Source organism: Salminus brasiliensis, chromosome 5, assembly GCF_030463535.1.
Source record: "Salminus brasiliensis chromosome 5, fSalBra1.hap2, whole genome shotgun sequence".
In the NCBI taxonomy this organism is placed as follows: domain Eukaryota; kingdom Metazoa; phylum Chordata; class Actinopteri; order Characiformes; family Bryconidae; genus Salminus; species Salminus brasiliensis.
Genome location: NC_132882.1, coordinates 5,217,850 through 5,234,931, shown reverse-complemented (window position 1 = coordinate 5,234,931; position 17,082 = coordinate 5,217,850). Strand labels below are relative to the sequence as shown.

Genomic DNA, 17,082 nt, shown 5'->3' with positions numbered 1-17,082 from the left:
GGTGGTGGTGTTCAGACCCAGTTCTGTATTGATGCTGGATCTGCCGGAGTCACGCTTCCCAAACGAAGCCACCTTAGAGCAGACCGGCGAGGCTAAACCCACTCAACACCGCGCTCCTCGTTATCGAGCGCCTGCCCGTCTCCATGGAGGCAGCATCCTCCATTTGTGTGTTTACTAAACAAGTGTGATTATGGCAGTGTGACGGCGGCGGGCTCTCGCTGATGAGCGCGCGGGGCGAAGGGGAATTTCGTGTAAAGCGTCACGGGGAGCGTTTAGCCTGTTTAACAAGCTAATCGGGGCAAGACTGTGTAATTATCCTCTCTAACACAATCACTGCCAGGCTTCCTTTTTTTTGTTGTTTTGCAAAGTGAAAATGATTTCAGCTTTATAAATAATAAACAGCAGCAGAGGGTTGGGGGGCTTTTCTTCTGCTCTCGCGCTCTTTTGATTTTCGCTTCTTCTCTCATGTATAGATTTGTCCCAAACTTCCATTTCCATGTCAGGCACTTAATGAAACCACCCCCCACCTCCCCCCCCGAGCACAAGGCAACTTAAAAGTGCTCTTAAAATAAAAAAGAGACGACACACACTGTGTATATACACACACTGTGTGTGTGTGTGTGTGTGTGTGTGTACATATATATATATATATATATATATATATATATATATATATATATATATATATATATATATATATATATATACACACACACACACACACACACACACATACACTCTTACTCTCGCGCATTAATGTAAAGGGGGAGGGGGGGGGGGGGGTGAGTACAGAGGCACTATGAAACAGAAATCTCTCCATGCCAGGTTCAGACACATGCCTGTAAATAAAAACAACACATAAAACAAGCCCAACAGCGGAGGAACATCAGCACCATGAAGAATCACGTCTATTATAATGACAATGTGAGAGAGAGAGAGGGAAAATAAACCTAAAATATTAAAATATTAATAATAACAATAACAATAATGATGCTAATGTAGGGGAACTGCGTTAATCAGCCATGCAAAGCTGGACAGGGGTCTTGCTGGGTGTCCTCCTCCACCCCTTCCCTGGTCAAGTGCAGAATAGATGCTTAACCCACACCCAGGGCATCCCAGTCCAACCCTCAGGGACCCCCATCCTTCTCAAACACACCAACAACCTCCTGATGCGGCTATACTGGGAGCTCAGATAGGTCAAGCAAACCAATACGATTCGTTAATCCCACTCCCACGAGGACCCTTGAGAAGAGTTGGTCTCGGTCCGAGATCTGAGATCTGACCTCAATCCGACCCAGCTATCAGGTGTACTCAGCAAGTTTAGCAGGGCTGTGTCCCAAACCGCACACTACCACACTACTACTCAAGTGGCCTTGGTAAAGTGCAGACGTGAGCGGTTTGGGACGCGTTGGGACGGTTTTACGGGAGTTTACGTGAGAAAACATTCACTATATGTCCAAATGTTTGTGGACGCCTCATTTAATGAAATCATTCAGTCCAACTTTAAGCTGCACCCATTGCTGACACAGATGTGCAAATGCACATATATACACACACAGCTTGTCTAGTCCCTGTAGAGAAGTACTGCCAATAGAATAGGACTATCTGGAGCAGATTAACATGAACCTATTGGAACCATGCTGCCTAATAATGGCAGGCGTGGGTTAGAGGGGGGTATAAAGCTAGAGCTGGGCAATATGACGATGTTTTATCGTATCATGATAACAATAAGCTTTTCTAAGCACATGGAGGAGACTGTTAGTGCTTAATAAACACTGATCAGCTGCAGGTTATTTAATTATCTGAATAGTAGTTTATAAGTTTAATCTGTTGCTACCGATGTTTTTAGTCTGTGAAACAAAGTCTATAAATATCGTGATGTAGTATTTTTACCATATCGCCCAGCCCTATATAAAGCCCTCCAGGACTGCGCTGTGCAGCAGTGGAAGAACTGTGTTGTCTGGAATGGGGGTGTCCCAATACTTTTCGTCCATATAGTGCATTTAGCCCAACACGTCCACTCCGCAAAAGCACCACTTGGAGAATCTGCCGGTGCCAGTTCCTGCAAACTCAGTAAACCTGCAGAACAGTAAAGCAATAGGCCTCTGAGCCAACTCTCAAACAAGCCACTAAAGAATCGGAAACTTTGAGCAAATTCAGCCCCAAAACTCGCTTCAGCCCCTCTGTGTGGTACAAAGCACATCAGCGGGGGGGCAGTTCAAGGAAGTGTTGTTCTCTAGAATCTCATCTGCACAACAAAACGTGTTGAGGCACTCTCTTCCTCAAACACACACACACACACACACACACACACACTCTGAAGCACACAGAGGAGTGCACGTACTCATGAACATGCGCTCACACACACACACACACCAAACAGGAAATCCCAGTTGGACCCCACGATAGGCGACCACCCTTCAAATTATACTATGCCAAGAAAGAGCATCCTCCAGAGATGCAGAAAGAGAACATGGAGGAACGGAGCAGAACAGAAACTGCAGCATTTAGAAGAAGCACCGCAGAGATGGGACATGACTGGCTTTTATATTATACACACACACACACACACACACACACACACACACACACACACACACACACACACACACACGTTTTCCCGACATTGAGCTGAAACTTTTCCCAAAGTCGAACGACAAGGAGACCAACTGAAACAAAGCACCTGAGACGAACCGAGAGCAGCCCTTAATCTCCGGCCTTTTCCAGGAAAACAAGCCCTGACCACGGCTCGAAGTTTACTCTACTGGACCAGCAAGAAGAGACCCCGCGCTGCCAAGTTTAATTTAGATTTCTGACAGCTTGGACGGCCCTAAAAAGGAGAGCACTCAGCATCCTCCCTGTTCCCAAGCTCCGAGTGGAAATGGGCTTGTGTCGTGCTTTCCAGCTCACTGAACAGTTATCCGAATTATACACCTCCAAAAAGGCTCCTTTATGTTCCCCTAGCATCAAACCCTTGGCACCAGTGCCAACTCCCATCCCCCTCCTCTCTCTCTCTCTCCTCCCGTCCTCTCCCTCCTTTCTCTCCTCGCTCTATGGGGTTATTCTGAGTTATGCGCTCCACAGAGAGGAGTGTGCGGTGATGGTGGTGGTGGTGGTGGTGGTTGTGGGGGGGATGTGGATCTCTGGGGAGAGAGAGAGAAAGAGCGCGAGGGAGAAGGAGCTGCAGAGAGCGAGAGCAAAAGAGAGAGAGAGGAAGAGAACAGCAAGAGCCTTTCCACATTAATTAACACACCCTCCACGCCGACACTAATCAATGTGACCGTGCAGCACCGTAAAGAAAAGGGAGTAATTACTGCACGGCTGCGAATGTGGATCAGACGCAGGAGCGAGGCTCCCTCAGAACCAGCTGCCCTGGGGACAGAGCCCGAGCTCGAGGCACGAAGGCCGACTCTGCTTTCACTGCACCTTCACTGCACCTCTGTGTAATGCCGAGTAGGTCCCCCTCGCACCAGCACAACAGATCTGACCATTCGAGGCATGGACTCCACAAGACCTCTGCACAAACGCCAGTAGGTTGTGAGGTCGGACCTCCATGGATCGCGTCAATAAGCCTTATTAGGAGCCCATGACAATGTTTTTGGGAGGTGGTGTGATGTTCTGGAGATGTTCTGAGCCAGTCATTGTCTAGAACATCACAGTCTGGTTCTCATTAAAGTGTCTCAGATTCTCACGCTTGTCCTTATTCAACACCTTCATCACCTTCAGAACTGCCTGTTCACTTGCTGCCCACTATGTCCACCCCATGATGGATGTAGCCAACTGTCAGTGGTGCTAATGTTATGGCTGATCGGCATGCACTTGTATAGCACAATGAAATTCGTCTCTCTGCATCTCCCAGCTTAGGAAGCCAGGCTCAGAGCTCAGAGTCAGCCGTGCTACAGCACCCCTGGAGCAGTGAGGGTTAAAGGCCTTGCTCAGAGGCCTAGCAGTAGCAGCTAAGTGGACGCGGATCCCAAACCCACGACCTTGTGAACAAGAACTCGGCACTCTATCCACTGAGCCAGCACTGCCCCGTTAATGACAAGCAAATTACTGAGCCATTAGAATTCATATGACCAGTCTTACTGCAGATACTGCGATACTTCACCGCTACGATCATCAATTACTATATCAGACATGGCATGTGTGTATCGGTGACTGACCCTGACTGAACCTGACCTGATCCTGTAACAGGTCTATCCTGTTTATCCTGGCTGTGGGCGAGCAGAGTGAGAAGATAGTGAGTAGTAAGAGCACGATGGCGTATGGGCCCATGAAGAGCCCATATTTTTGGGATGTCACAAAAAAAAATATATATATAACAAATATATAACATATTTGGCTGTACATCCTATAGCAGTGTAGCCCCGCCCATTTATACAGAGGTTATAAGCAGTGTTTCTAGCCTGACTGTTATGTTAATGAGGCACATTGCATGGTAGCCAATGAGAGCAGAAACACACACCCACACACATACATATATATACACATATACATACATACATACATATATATATATATGTATATATGTATATATATATATATACACACACACACACACACACACACACACTACATATATATCTACACATATGTGTATGTATATTTCTGCTCTGATACATATATATATATATATGTATCAGAGCAGAAATATACATACACACATATGTGTAGATATATATGTAGTGTGTGTGTGTGTATATAGACAGAAATCATTTTTATGTAAAGTCATACAATAATAAGTGTATGTATACACACACACACACACACACACACACACACACACACACACACACACACACACTCCAATTCAATATCGCTGATGTTAGGGTAGCTGGTTGTGTGTTCTTTTGATATTGTATGACTTTACAGAAAAATAATGTCTGCTTGCCTACAAATCTCAGAATAGCACTAGGCTTAATTCACGTGACATGACATCAGCGTGGGCGGGGGGGCCAAAGCTCAAAAACAGTGGCCCCGCCCTTACTGCGCTCTCCACAAACACCACAACTGGTCCAACTAATGTCTACCATCTCCAGACCCTGCTAACACTGAGACATCAGCCACTGTCCCTACTCTCATTCGGACTACATAAAGAGCAGGGCTTGCTACGGTCCACAGTTCCTCCAGAACGCAGGATGAGTGCGGGAAAGGAGGCGGGGCTAAACGTATCCATTCTCTCTCTACTACAATGCAATTAAACAATGCCTATTAATGCAACACTGCCCCCTAGAGCACGAGTATGTCAGCAGGAACCCAGCACAGATGTTCAGATGTACCCGGCCCTTACCTGCTTCACTCTGGGCCTCCCTGGGGAAAACTTCCTCTTGGAGATGGCCGGCTTGCCCATACCTATTTTGGGGGTTAGGGGGAAGAAGGCAACAGGGGGCACAGAAGGGCTGTAGCCGGGCTGGCTTTGAGTGTGAGTGGGCGTCTCTCTAGGAGAAGCCTCCGTGGAGAACGGGGACTGGGACAGCTTGGCTGAGCCATCCGGGGACAATCCTGGAGAGCGTTTTAGGCCTAACCCCTTCTCCTCCCCAGCCGGAGAGCTAAATCCAGAGAAGCTCAACTCGCTGGCCGGTGTGGTGTCCATCTCCAGAGTGGGGCTTCTCTCCACAGCCGGTGGGACACTGCCCTCCTCGAGCAAAGCACAAGCAGGCTCGGACGTGACCTCCTCTTCTTCCTCTTCTTCCTCCTCCTCTTCCTCTTCTTCTTCTGCTTGTTGGGGAAGCTCCTGTTGCTCCGATTCTTTCTCCTGTTCTTGATCAAGATCATCCTCCACCAAGGGTGGAACTTCTGATTGTAGAGATCTCTCCCCCACCGCCTCCTCTGAAGCCTCTGGTGCGGACAGGCCCACGTCCATGGGCTCCACCTGGGCCGCCGGAGAAGGTGAAGGTGAAGGAGAAAGCTCTGGGCAGGTTTCTTTGGTAGGTGAAGGGAAGAGAGCTTTTGGAGCATCCCCATTGGGTTTTGTCTCCTCAGGCTCGGGCAGCTGCGCGTTCTCGTCCCCCTTTCCCGTTTCCGTCTCCATCGGCGTGATGACGTCACGCGATGCCTCGTCATCCCGCTCCACCACAGCCGTGGAACTCTGGGAGGAGAGCGGGGAAACTGCTGATAAAGCAGTCGAGTGTTGGGGAGACGCAGGACCCTCCGTCAAAGTCACGGTCACCTGGATCTCCTGGGCGGCCTCGACAGCTGAAAAAAAGGGACAGAGACAAATTCAGCTCCATTTACTTAAGGTTGATGGTCATTGGACACCTCGTCCATGCAGGAATCAAAAGACTCAATGTACCCTATGTGGACAAAAGTATTGGGACACCTTAGTTTATCTAACTTTTGTTGGAGTAACTGTCTCTACTGTTGAGGAAAGAAGGCTTTCTACTAGATTTTAGAGAAGCATTGCTGTGAGGATTTGATTGCATTCAGCAACAAGAGCGTTAGTGAGGTCAGGGTGTTGGATGATGATAATGATCACCACCAGATCTCATCATCCCCAACTCCCCACCTCATCCCAGAAGTACCATCCATCATTCTAGAGAACACAGTAGTTCCACTGCTTCACAGCTCAATGCTGGGGGGCTTTATATCCTTATAGCCTAAGTTTGGCATTAGTTAGTACTTCTCCACAGGGACTAGACAAGCTGTTTGTGTGTGTGTGTGTGTGTGTGTGTGTGTGTGTGTGTGTGTGTGTGTGTGTGTGTGTGCATTTGCACATCTGTGTCAGCAATAGGAAATCATTTAAGTCCCTCCTTAAATTTAAGACTGTAAAACAAACTGAACTAATGAATGTGAACACAACAGCATGTTTTGCTCTTGATGGATGCGCTGTGTTTTTTTATTTCCCCGCAAAGTCAACACGAGCTGACAGTTTGGACCTGTAATCGTTTACTGTTGTTAATTTTAGGGCGGGAAAATAAAAGGAGTGAGTAATTTATATTCCTATTTTTGCTGAGTTTTTTGTTCATAATGAGAAAATCTAAATTCCAGGCAGTTTAGTCGACTAGACTGGAAGTTTAGCGCTACATTCCCAACCAAACTTTGCAGGGGATCGCCAGAACCACAGGCACTCCTGACTCCTGGCATACAAAGGAGGGATATCTACCTGATGGAGACTCTGATGGCTCTTCAGGAGGAGGAACTGCAGGGGTCTCTGGCTCCAACGAGACCTCCGCCTCAGCCGCCATGAAGACTTCTGTGAGGATAAAGAAAGCACTGGAATTAGATTACGGACCTCGTCCATTGAAAACCATTCAAAACACTCGAGCAGGAACGGGAGAGTGACGTACAAAAGGCAGAATATTTTCTAGCCAGCCTTGAACATCTGCGAGTCGCGGGGCGCCACTGGCTTCAAATTAAAATTCTCCACCTTACGACTCTTTCAAGCAGGCAGTTCGGAATTCTCGAAAAGAAAGAGGCTGACGCACATTCCTGGAGTCGTTCTGCTTTTCGGAATTCCATTCTGGGCAACAACGGCAAATCAGGGCAGCTTCATTTCTGTCCCGGAGAGCTCAGAGAGCACTCAGCTCTTCATATTAGATGGATGGATTTTTAATTCTATTTCTGTATTTGTTTTTTTATGAAAAGCTCTGGACTGCTGCAGTTCTAGCTAATATTTTTAACCACTGGATTTTTTTATGAATAAATAAATAAATAAGGCAATGAATAATAATAATTAAAAATTTCAATTGAAAAAAATTCAAAGAAACTAAAAACTAGTCCTACCCTTTTACAAAGATGATGTTCTGAATCACAAAATGAGACAGGTTCCTCAGGTCCAGTGTGGGACTAGACCGAGACTAAACATGATTTCTACCCTTCTAAAAAGTGTCCTTCTGAAATGTACTCTAAGCAGTTTAAGCCTAAACGTGGTACCTAGAGGTGTTCTTTTTAAATACTCCCTGAACGAGGTTTCAGAGATTAAGTTAAGCCTAAACCTAGACGACAGTGTTCTTCTGAAATACCCCATGAGAAACGTTCCACAGATCCAGTTTAGGCCTAAACCTAGACAACAAAGACAATTATCTTGCATCAGCATTTCTCAGAGACCCAGTTCAAGTCTAACCTGGACACGGTACTAGTTCCAAAGAACACAGGGGTGTTCTTCTGTAATACAGACCCAGTTTAAGCCCAAACCTAGAAACTAGTCCTACCCTTTTACAAAGATGATGTTCTGAATCACAAAATGGGAGGTTCCTCAGGTCCAGTGTGGGTCTAAACCGAGACTAAACATGATTTCTACCCTTCTAAAACATGTTCTTCTGAAATTTAAGGTTCTCCAGATACAGTTTAGGCCTAAATCTACAAACCCACCCTTTTAAAAAGGTTCTTCTGGGCTTCTTAAGTAAAGACATGGTTTGGACTAGAATATCACCACAAGAGGTTGTCTGACTAAATGGAAAATAAATGAAAAATCTGTCGTATACGGTTCTACAAAGCAGAGGTTCTACAAAGCTACAAAGGTTCTCAAACCGATCCACACTGTTAAAAGAATGAGATCCTTGAGGAGATTGAAGGTTTCTCAGCTTGAAACTGGAGGAACCTCCTTCAATTAACCCTTTTTCCCTCTAAAACCTTGTCTTGAAGGTTCCTCAAAGCACCTTAGGAGGTTCCTCCACAGTTCCAAATGGATCTGAATCTTCCTCATGGATCTTTTACTTTTATAAGTGCACAGGGAACCCCAAACAGTCCACATTTTCACTCCACCCCTGATAACAGTGATGAGAACCATTTCAGTTCCCTATAACAGTGATCAACATAGAACTCATCAGTATCTAATGTAGGGAACCGTGAATAGGACCATTTATGTGCTCTGTATAACTGTTCTAGATAGTGCTTCCAAAGAAGCTATCCCCATAACACACATTTTAGAGCCTCGTTGTTTCTAAACCAAAACCACCAAAAACTTCAGACCCATAACGGAGATCATAAACAAACAAACAAACAAACGAGGCAAACTCGACCGCTCGCTCTTCCAGTCAACCGTTCATTCATCCCTTTCTCTCTGGCTCTCTATCCGACTGTGAAGCCATACTTCTGGAACAGCACTACCAGTGCAACCCATCGAGCCAGCCATCGCCATGGCAACATATTTGCAAGCACCAATCTTGCCTGGCCGACCCGAAGCGACCCCTGGTAGGGGCAAAAACAAATTAATAAACAAACACAGGCCGTGCTCTTGGCTCTTAATTTACCTCCCGTACCCAAACCAGGTTTTCCAGGAAATAGGAACCGAGGGGGAGGGGGGGACGACGACAGGGGGCTCATAAATCAAAAGCAGGGCAACTCTATACAGACTGCATGCAGACCCCTCAGGCGGAGACTGGGAGTAAACCAGATTACTCATTAATAAAGCCGGGTCTCGTAATAAAGCCAGGTGAAAGAAAGAGGTGAGGGTGGGTGAGCGCTCCCTGCAGGTCTGCTCAATAATCAATGTGAACTTTAATTACCTCACCTCCATTAACAGAGGCCGAGGCGAGGCCGAGCATCCCCACATTTTGCTCCTCATCAGCAGAGAAACAGGCCAACACTGCCTCTGAGTACTGAAATACAACATCAGCAAGGTTCCCCAGATACAGTTTAAACCTAAACCTAAACCTGGTACCTAGAGGCGTTCTTCTGAAATGCACCATGGGCCAAATTTAGGGCTAAACCGAGACTAAACATGGTTTCTACTCTTCTAAAAGGAGTCCTTCTGAAATTTACCATAAGCAAGGTTCCCCAGATGCGGTTTAAGCCTAACCCTGAATGTGGTACCGGTCCTGAACATGCATCATGAGCAAGGTTTCACAGATGAAGCCAAGCCGTCTTCAGAAGAACACTATGAGCAACGTTACCCGGATACGGTTTGAGCCTAAACCTAGACTGATACACCTGATACATGTCCAGAAGAACACACAGAGAGGTTCCTTTGAAATACACCATGAACAAGGTTCTACAGATCAAGTTTAGGACTAAACTGAGACTAATTATGATTTATGTTTCATCATGTTTCAGAGATTAAGTTAAGCCTAAACCTAGACGACAGTGTTCTTCTGAAATACCCCATGAGAAATGTTCCACAGATCCAGTTTAGGCCTAAACCTAGACGACAAAGACAATTATCTTGCATCAGCATTTCTCAGAGACCCAGTTCAAGTCTAACCTGGACACGGTACTAGTTCCAAAGAACACAGGGGTGTTGTTCTGTAATACAGACCCAGTTTAAGCCCAAACCTAGAAACTAGTCCTACCCTTTTACAAAGATGATGTTCTGAATCACAAAATGGGAGGTTCCTCAGGTCCAGTGTGGGTCTAAACCTGATTAAGACTAAGACTAAACATGATTTCTACCCGTCTGAAACGTGTGCTTCTAAAATTTACCATAAGCAAGGTTCTCTAGATCCAGTTTAACCCTAAATCTAAAATGAGGTACTTGTTCTGAAGAACACCTAGAGGTTTTTTTTTAACATACACCATGGACAAGGTTCCCCAGATCAAGTTTAGGACTAAACCGAGACTAAACATGATTTCTACCCTTCTAAAAAGTGTCCTTCTGAAATGTACTCTAAGCAGTTTAAGCCTAAACGTGGTACCTAGAGGTGTTCTTTTTAAATACTCCATAAACGAGGTTTTAGAGATTAAGTTAAGCCTAAACCGGGACGTCAAACAGTGTTCTTCTGAAATACCCCATGAGAAACAGTCCACAGATCCAGCATTAAAAAACAGCACATTTTAAAGGGTCTCTGGCTGGTCTGAGTTTGTACGAGTGTAGGTATGCTTGTGAAAGTGTGAACATGAGCACAAAGAGACGATGTAGCGACTCTAGAGAACGAGAGAGAGAGAGAGAGTGTGTGTGAGAGTGAGAGAGTGAGAGAGCGAGAGAGTGAACGCGAGAGTGTGTGTGCGTGCGTGCAGCAAACAGCAGTGAGGCTGAGGCTGGCTTGGTGATAAGGTGGCTGTGTTTCCGCTCTGCTTGCAGTGCGGTGCAGTGTTTTGCAGTGCAGGGGGGGATGAAAGCTGCCAGCTCTGAGCTGCTGTGCTGCCAGCTATTTATAACCCTGCCGGAAGAAACCCAGTCTCAGCCCACTCCACACACACACACACACACACACACACACACTTATATATATATAAGTTCAAGCATATGCACTAATGTACAGTATGCTTTCCCAACAACCAACCCAAACCCACCCCCCACCCACTACAACCAAAAGTCCCCCCACTACAACCCAAACCCTTCCCGGTACGACCAAAACCCCTCCCAGTACAACCAAACCCCCTCCCGGTACGACCAAACCCCTCCCGGTACGACCCAAACCCCTCCCAGGTACCTAAACCCCTCCCGGTACGACCCAAACCCCTCCCGGTACGACCCAAACCCCTCCCAGGTACCTAAACCCCTCCCGGTACGACCCAAACCCCTCCCAGGTACGACCCAAACCCCTCCCTGGTACGACCCAAACCCCTCCCTGGTACGACCCAAACCCCTCCCTGGTACGACCCAAACCCCTCCCAGTACGACCTAAACCCCTCCCTGGTACGTCCTAAACAACCCAAACCCACCCCCCACCCACTACAACCAAAAGTCCCCCCACTACAACCCAAACCCCTCCCGGTACGACCCAAACCCCTCCCAGTACGACCTAAACCCCTCCCTGGTACGACCTAAACAACCCTAACCCCACCCCCCCCACACCCACTACAACCAAATCTCCCCCCACTACAACCAAAACCAGTAAAGTAGTCTGTGCTGCTGTGCTGCCAGCTATTTATAACCCTGCCGGAAGAAACCCATTCTCAGCCCACTCCACACACACACACACACACACACACACTTATATATATATAAGTTCAAGCATATGCACTAATGTACAGTATGCTTTCCCAACAAACAACCCAAACCCACCCCCCACCCACTACAACCAAAAGTCCCCCCACTACAACCCAAACCCTTCCCCTCCCTGGTACCTAAACCCCTGCCGGTACGACCCAAACCCCTCCCTGGTACGACCCAAACCCCTCCCTGGTACCTAAACCCCTGCCGGTACGACCCAAACCCCTGCCGGTACGACCCAAACCCCTCCCGGTACGACCCAAACCCCTCCCTGGTACGACCTAAACCCCTCCTGGTACGACCCAAACCCCTCCCGGTACGACCTAAACCCCTCCCTGGTACGACCTAAACCCCTCCCGGTACGACCCAAACCCCTCCCTGGTACGACCTAAACCCCTCCTGGTACGACCCAAACCCCTCCCTGGTACGACCTAAACCCCTCCCTGGTACGACCTAAACCCCTCCTGGTACGACCCAAACCCCTCCCGGTACGACCTAAACCCCTCCCTGGTACGACCTAAACCCCTCCTGGTACGACCCAAACCCCTCCCGGTACGACCCAAACCCCTCCCTGGTACGACCTAAACCCCTCCTGGTACGACCCAAACCCCTCCCGGTACGACCCAAACCCCTCCCTGGTACGACCTAAACCCCTCCTGGTACGACCCAAACCCCTCCCGGTACGACCTAAACCCCTCCCTGGTACGACCTAAACCCCTCCTGGTACGACCCAAACCCCTCCCGGTACGACCCAAACCCCTCCCTGGTACGACCTAAACCCCTCCCGGTACGACCCAAACCCCTCCCGGTACGACCTAAACCCCTCCCTGGTACGACCTAAACCCCTCCCGGTACGACCCAAACCCCTCCCGGTACGACCTAAACCCCTCCCGGTACGACCCAAACCCCTCCCTGGTACGACCTAAACCCCTCCTGGTACGACCCAAACCCCTCCCGGTACGACCTAAACCCCTCCCTGTACGACCTAAACCCCTCCCTGGTACGACCTAAACCCCTCCCGGTACGACCCAAACCCCTCCCGGTACGACCCAAACCCCTCCCTGGTACGACCTAAACCCCTCCTGGTACGACCCAAACCCCTCCCGGTACGACCTAAACCCCTCCCTGGTACGACCTAAACAACCCAAACCCACCCCCCACCCACTACAACCCAAACCCCTCCCAGTACGACCTAAACCCCTCCCTGGTACGACCTAAACAACCCTAACCCCACCCCCCCACACCCACTACAACCAAATCTCCCCCCACTACAACCAAAACCAGTAATAAATGTAGTGAATCAAGCGCATTTACACCGTCCCACACAGCGGTCAGATTTCAGTCAGACGGACCGGAGAGGCATTTGACTACCCAGTGTAAACACATACAGCTAAAATCAACCAACATACAGTCCAGATACCAGTCACATGAAGTGACCAGGAGTATAAGGGGGTCTTTAATGTTTACGAATAACTTCTTCTCAGTAGAAGTGTGTGTGTGTGTGCGTGTGTGTGTGTGTGCGTGTGTGCGTGTGCAGAACGTTCTCCTGAAGGCAACATGTCTTTACTTTATTATTCCCACTATTAAACATTTGAAAATGAAAACTATCACACCGGAATCTGGAGGTTAAAAATGAAGCTTCCAAAACAAGAGAGGAACACAGAGACAGCAGGAGGCACAGGAGTGAGAGAGTGACAGCAAGGGAGACAGCAAGAGAGAGAGAGAGAGTAAGAGAATCACAAAAGCAGAGAGAGAGAGAGAGAGAGAGAGAGAGAGAGAGAGAGAGAGAGAGAGAGAGAGAGAGAGAGAGAGAGAGAGAGAGAGAGCGAGCGAGAGAGAGCGAGAGAGAGAGAGCAAAAGAGAGCAAAAGAGAGCAAAAGAGAGAGAGAGAGTGAGAGAGCGAGAGAGAGCAAAAGAGAGCAAAAGAGAGAGAGAGAGAGAGAGAGAGAGAGAGAGCGCGAGAGAGCGAGAGAGTGAGAGAGAGAGAGAGAGAGAGAGCGAGAGAGTGAGAGAGAGAGAGAGAGAGAGAGTGAGAGAGCGAGAGAGAGAGAGAGAGAGAGAGAAAGAGAGCGAGCGAGAGAGAGAGAGAGAAAGCGCGAGAGAGCGAGAGAGAGAGAGAGAGAGAGAGAGAGAGAGAGAGCGAGAGAGCGCACACACATACACTTCTAGACCAGCAGAGCAGGAATGCAAACAGGCCAGAGAGAGAGAAAGACCCTGTTGCCAAGCAGAGTTCAAAACCACCAGGGCTGCTGGGGTCACGACACACACACACACACACACACACACACACACACACACACACACGCGCACGCACGCTCGCTCGCTCGCTCGTATACACATGATCTCACACAGCATTCAGCCTGGCCTCAGACAAGAGGCTGAGAAAGGCAACAGTGAGAGAGAGCCCCAGTACTGGAACTGTGGTCCTGGTCCTGCTGTGTACCCCGAGCCATACTCCTGCAAGATCCTGTAGAATTACTCCACCGCCTCCGTCCACATGCTCCTTCTGGATCTCTCAGCTTGTCCAGAAATGCGTGTGCACAGCTGTCCATGAGGGGCCACTCAAAGCGTAGTTTGTCCACACAGCACTGGAGTCAACCATGACTCCTATTCTAAACCAAACTGTAAGACATACACTACATGTCCAAATGTTTGTGGACACCCCTTCTAATGAATGCATTCAGCTACCTGAAGTTGCACCCATTGCTGGGCATTGCAGATGTGCAGATGCAGACACACAGCTTGTCTAGCTTCTGTACAGAGAGTACTGCCAATAGAATAGGACTCTCTGCAGGAGCGGATAAACATCATGAACCTATTGGCACCATGCTGCCTAATAATGCCAGGCGTGGGCTAGAGGGGTATAAAGCCCCCCAGCAGCATTGAGCTGTGGAGCAGTGGTAGAACTGTGTTCTCTGGAATGATGGTGGAGGCAGTACTTTTGGGATGAGTTGGGGTGATGAACGAGCAGTTGTCCCAATACTTTTGTCCATACAGCAGGTGCCCAAAGCTCACTGATGCTCATAGAGGCGCCACCTTTCAACTTGCATGACTAAAAGGATCTGCTGCTGATGTCTTGGTGCCAGATACCACAGGACACCTTTAGAGGAGTCCATGCTGAAGTGGTCAGAGCCGTTTTGGCGGCACGAGGGGGACCTACTCAATATTTGGCAGGTGGTCTTAGGGCGTTTCTGTGGCTGTGTCCCCAATCACACACGTCTTTACTTTACTGAGGCGACTACACTAATGAAAGCAGTTCTAATGGTGGCTAGTGTTGAAACCCTGTGTGTAGTAGTGTGGTAGTGTGCGGTTTGGGACACAGCCCTGCTAAACTTGCTGAGTACACCTGATAGTTGGGTCGGATTGAGGTCAGATGGGACCGGACCGAGACCAACTCTTCTCAAGGGTCCACGGAGTGGGATTACTGAACTCACACCTGCCCAACGAATCGCATTGATTTGGTTGGCCTGTCTCAGCCCACAGTATAACCGGATCAGGTGGTTTGGGACACAGCCCTGCTAAGCGTGTCCTCTGCATTTAACCCATCTGTGGTAGTGAACACACACACACACACTCACTAGTGAGCTAGGGGCAGTGAGTACACACACACCCAGAGCGGTGGGCAGTTGCACCCGGTTGGACATACACTACATGTCCAAATGTTTGTGGACACCCCTTCTAATGAATGCATTCAGCTACCTGAAGTTGCACCCATTGCTGGGCATTGCAGATGTGCAGATGCAGACACACAGCTTGTCTAGCTTCTGTACAGAGAGTACTGCCAATAGAATAGGACTCTCTGCAGGAGCGGATAAACATCATGAACCTGTTGGCACCATGCTGCCTAATAATGCCAGGCGTGGGCTAGCAGAGGGGTATAAAGCCCCCCAGCAGCATTGAGCTGTGGAGCAGTGGTAGAACTGTGTTCTCTGGAATGATGGTGGAGGCACCATCCAGTACTTTTGGGATGAGTTGGGGTGATGAACGAGCAGTTGCCCCAATACTTTTGTCCATACAGCAGGTGCCTAACAATTGCACTAACAATTGCACCCGGTTGGTTTAGATGCCGTTGGTTCGCATCGTCTCGGCCCGCTTGTTCGGTGTGTTGGGGAGTTGGAAAGGCAGCGTTCGCTCTTACTCTAACGATCCGCACTAACAGGGTGATCGCACCAGGGCTCGCTTCAATCCAGCACACCCTAAATCTGCTGAGTGTCTTTCCAAATGACCAAATATTCATCATTTTGAACTATAATTTACATTTAAATTCAGTTCTATTTACGATAATGGAGCTTAGAAGCCGGACCGGACAGGACCTCTAAGAGAGATGGTCTTACTCAGTGGTCTAACGAACCTCACTAACAGAGCATCCGCATGGCTGTTATGGCTAATCAGTGTAAACGCCAGAGGAACGAAGCTTACTCATTCATTTCTTATTGGAATTTCATCTTGGCCGACAGACGATCACTCTGGATGTGAATCTGATCAATACTAATTGATTGTCTGCAGCTGAACGGCCTGCTGAATTTCTCCATCTCCAGAGGCTCTCGGGGCTGAAGCTGCAGTCTGAGGAGCAGCTCTCTCTCTCTCGCGCGCTGGTCCAGTTGTATTTCCAGAAGTGCTTCAAACAGCCATTAGCCCACATTAGAGCATGATGGTGACACCCAGCTCTTTATCAGGTCAGGCTCCAAGCCCCGGTCACTCCCCTGGGCCCGAGCCCATACATGTGGCTCCACCAATCAATACTCACCTACTTGTCTAAACGGTCACTGAGCCACAGTGGAGCTGCAGCATTTAAAGTAGCTCAGCACACCAACATCAGACGATGATGGAGATGTTCGGTGTAACAGGTTTCCCACGTAATCTCAAATCTTTAAAAAATTACAAAAAAACATAAAAAAATGAAGTAGCAAACGCTGGAGGATATCACGATACCAGTTTTTATAATGTCTGATACCGAAGTGTTGAGTATCTGCAGATACTGATCGCAATCCAATACCAGAGAATCTCCCCTCTCTTACCCCTCAGATCCTCTAGACCAACTTTGCGTGTTTTTCTGATGGTTAAGCATCTCTTTATTTGCCTAAAAAGACCAAAGAAATTAAAAGAGCCTAAATATGTCTGAATTTGAGGTGTAAATATTAACAGAACTCAGACATTTGTACAAACTCCACCATGCTCTGATCGTAGATTTTCTTCACACCAGCAGCTGGAGATGTTGCTTGTAAAGCCTATAACAACATGGTTAGATAGGGGAAGGATGCTACTACCCT

The 17,082-nt window shown here is 48.1% G+C and overlaps 1 protein-coding gene across 9 annotated transcripts in view; it reads right to left on the bottom strand.

Annotated features, from left to right (window-relative positions):
- kmt2ca (lysine (K)-specific methyltransferase 2Ca) overlaps positions 1-17,082 on the bottom strand; it is a 197,845-nt gene that overhangs the window by 72,045 nt on the left and 108,718 nt on the right. For all 9 annotated transcript variants that reach the window (XM_072679281.1, XM_072679283.1, XM_072679288.1 and 6 more), the window contains 2 exons: positions 7,103-7,192; positions 5,291-6,195 (listed from right to left, as the gene is read on the bottom strand). In XM_072679281.1, the coding sequence (XP_072535382.1) occupies positions 5,291-6,195; positions 7,103-7,192 (995 nt within the window). The remainder of the gene's footprint in view (positions 1-5,290; positions 6,196-7,102; positions 7,193-17,082) is intronic.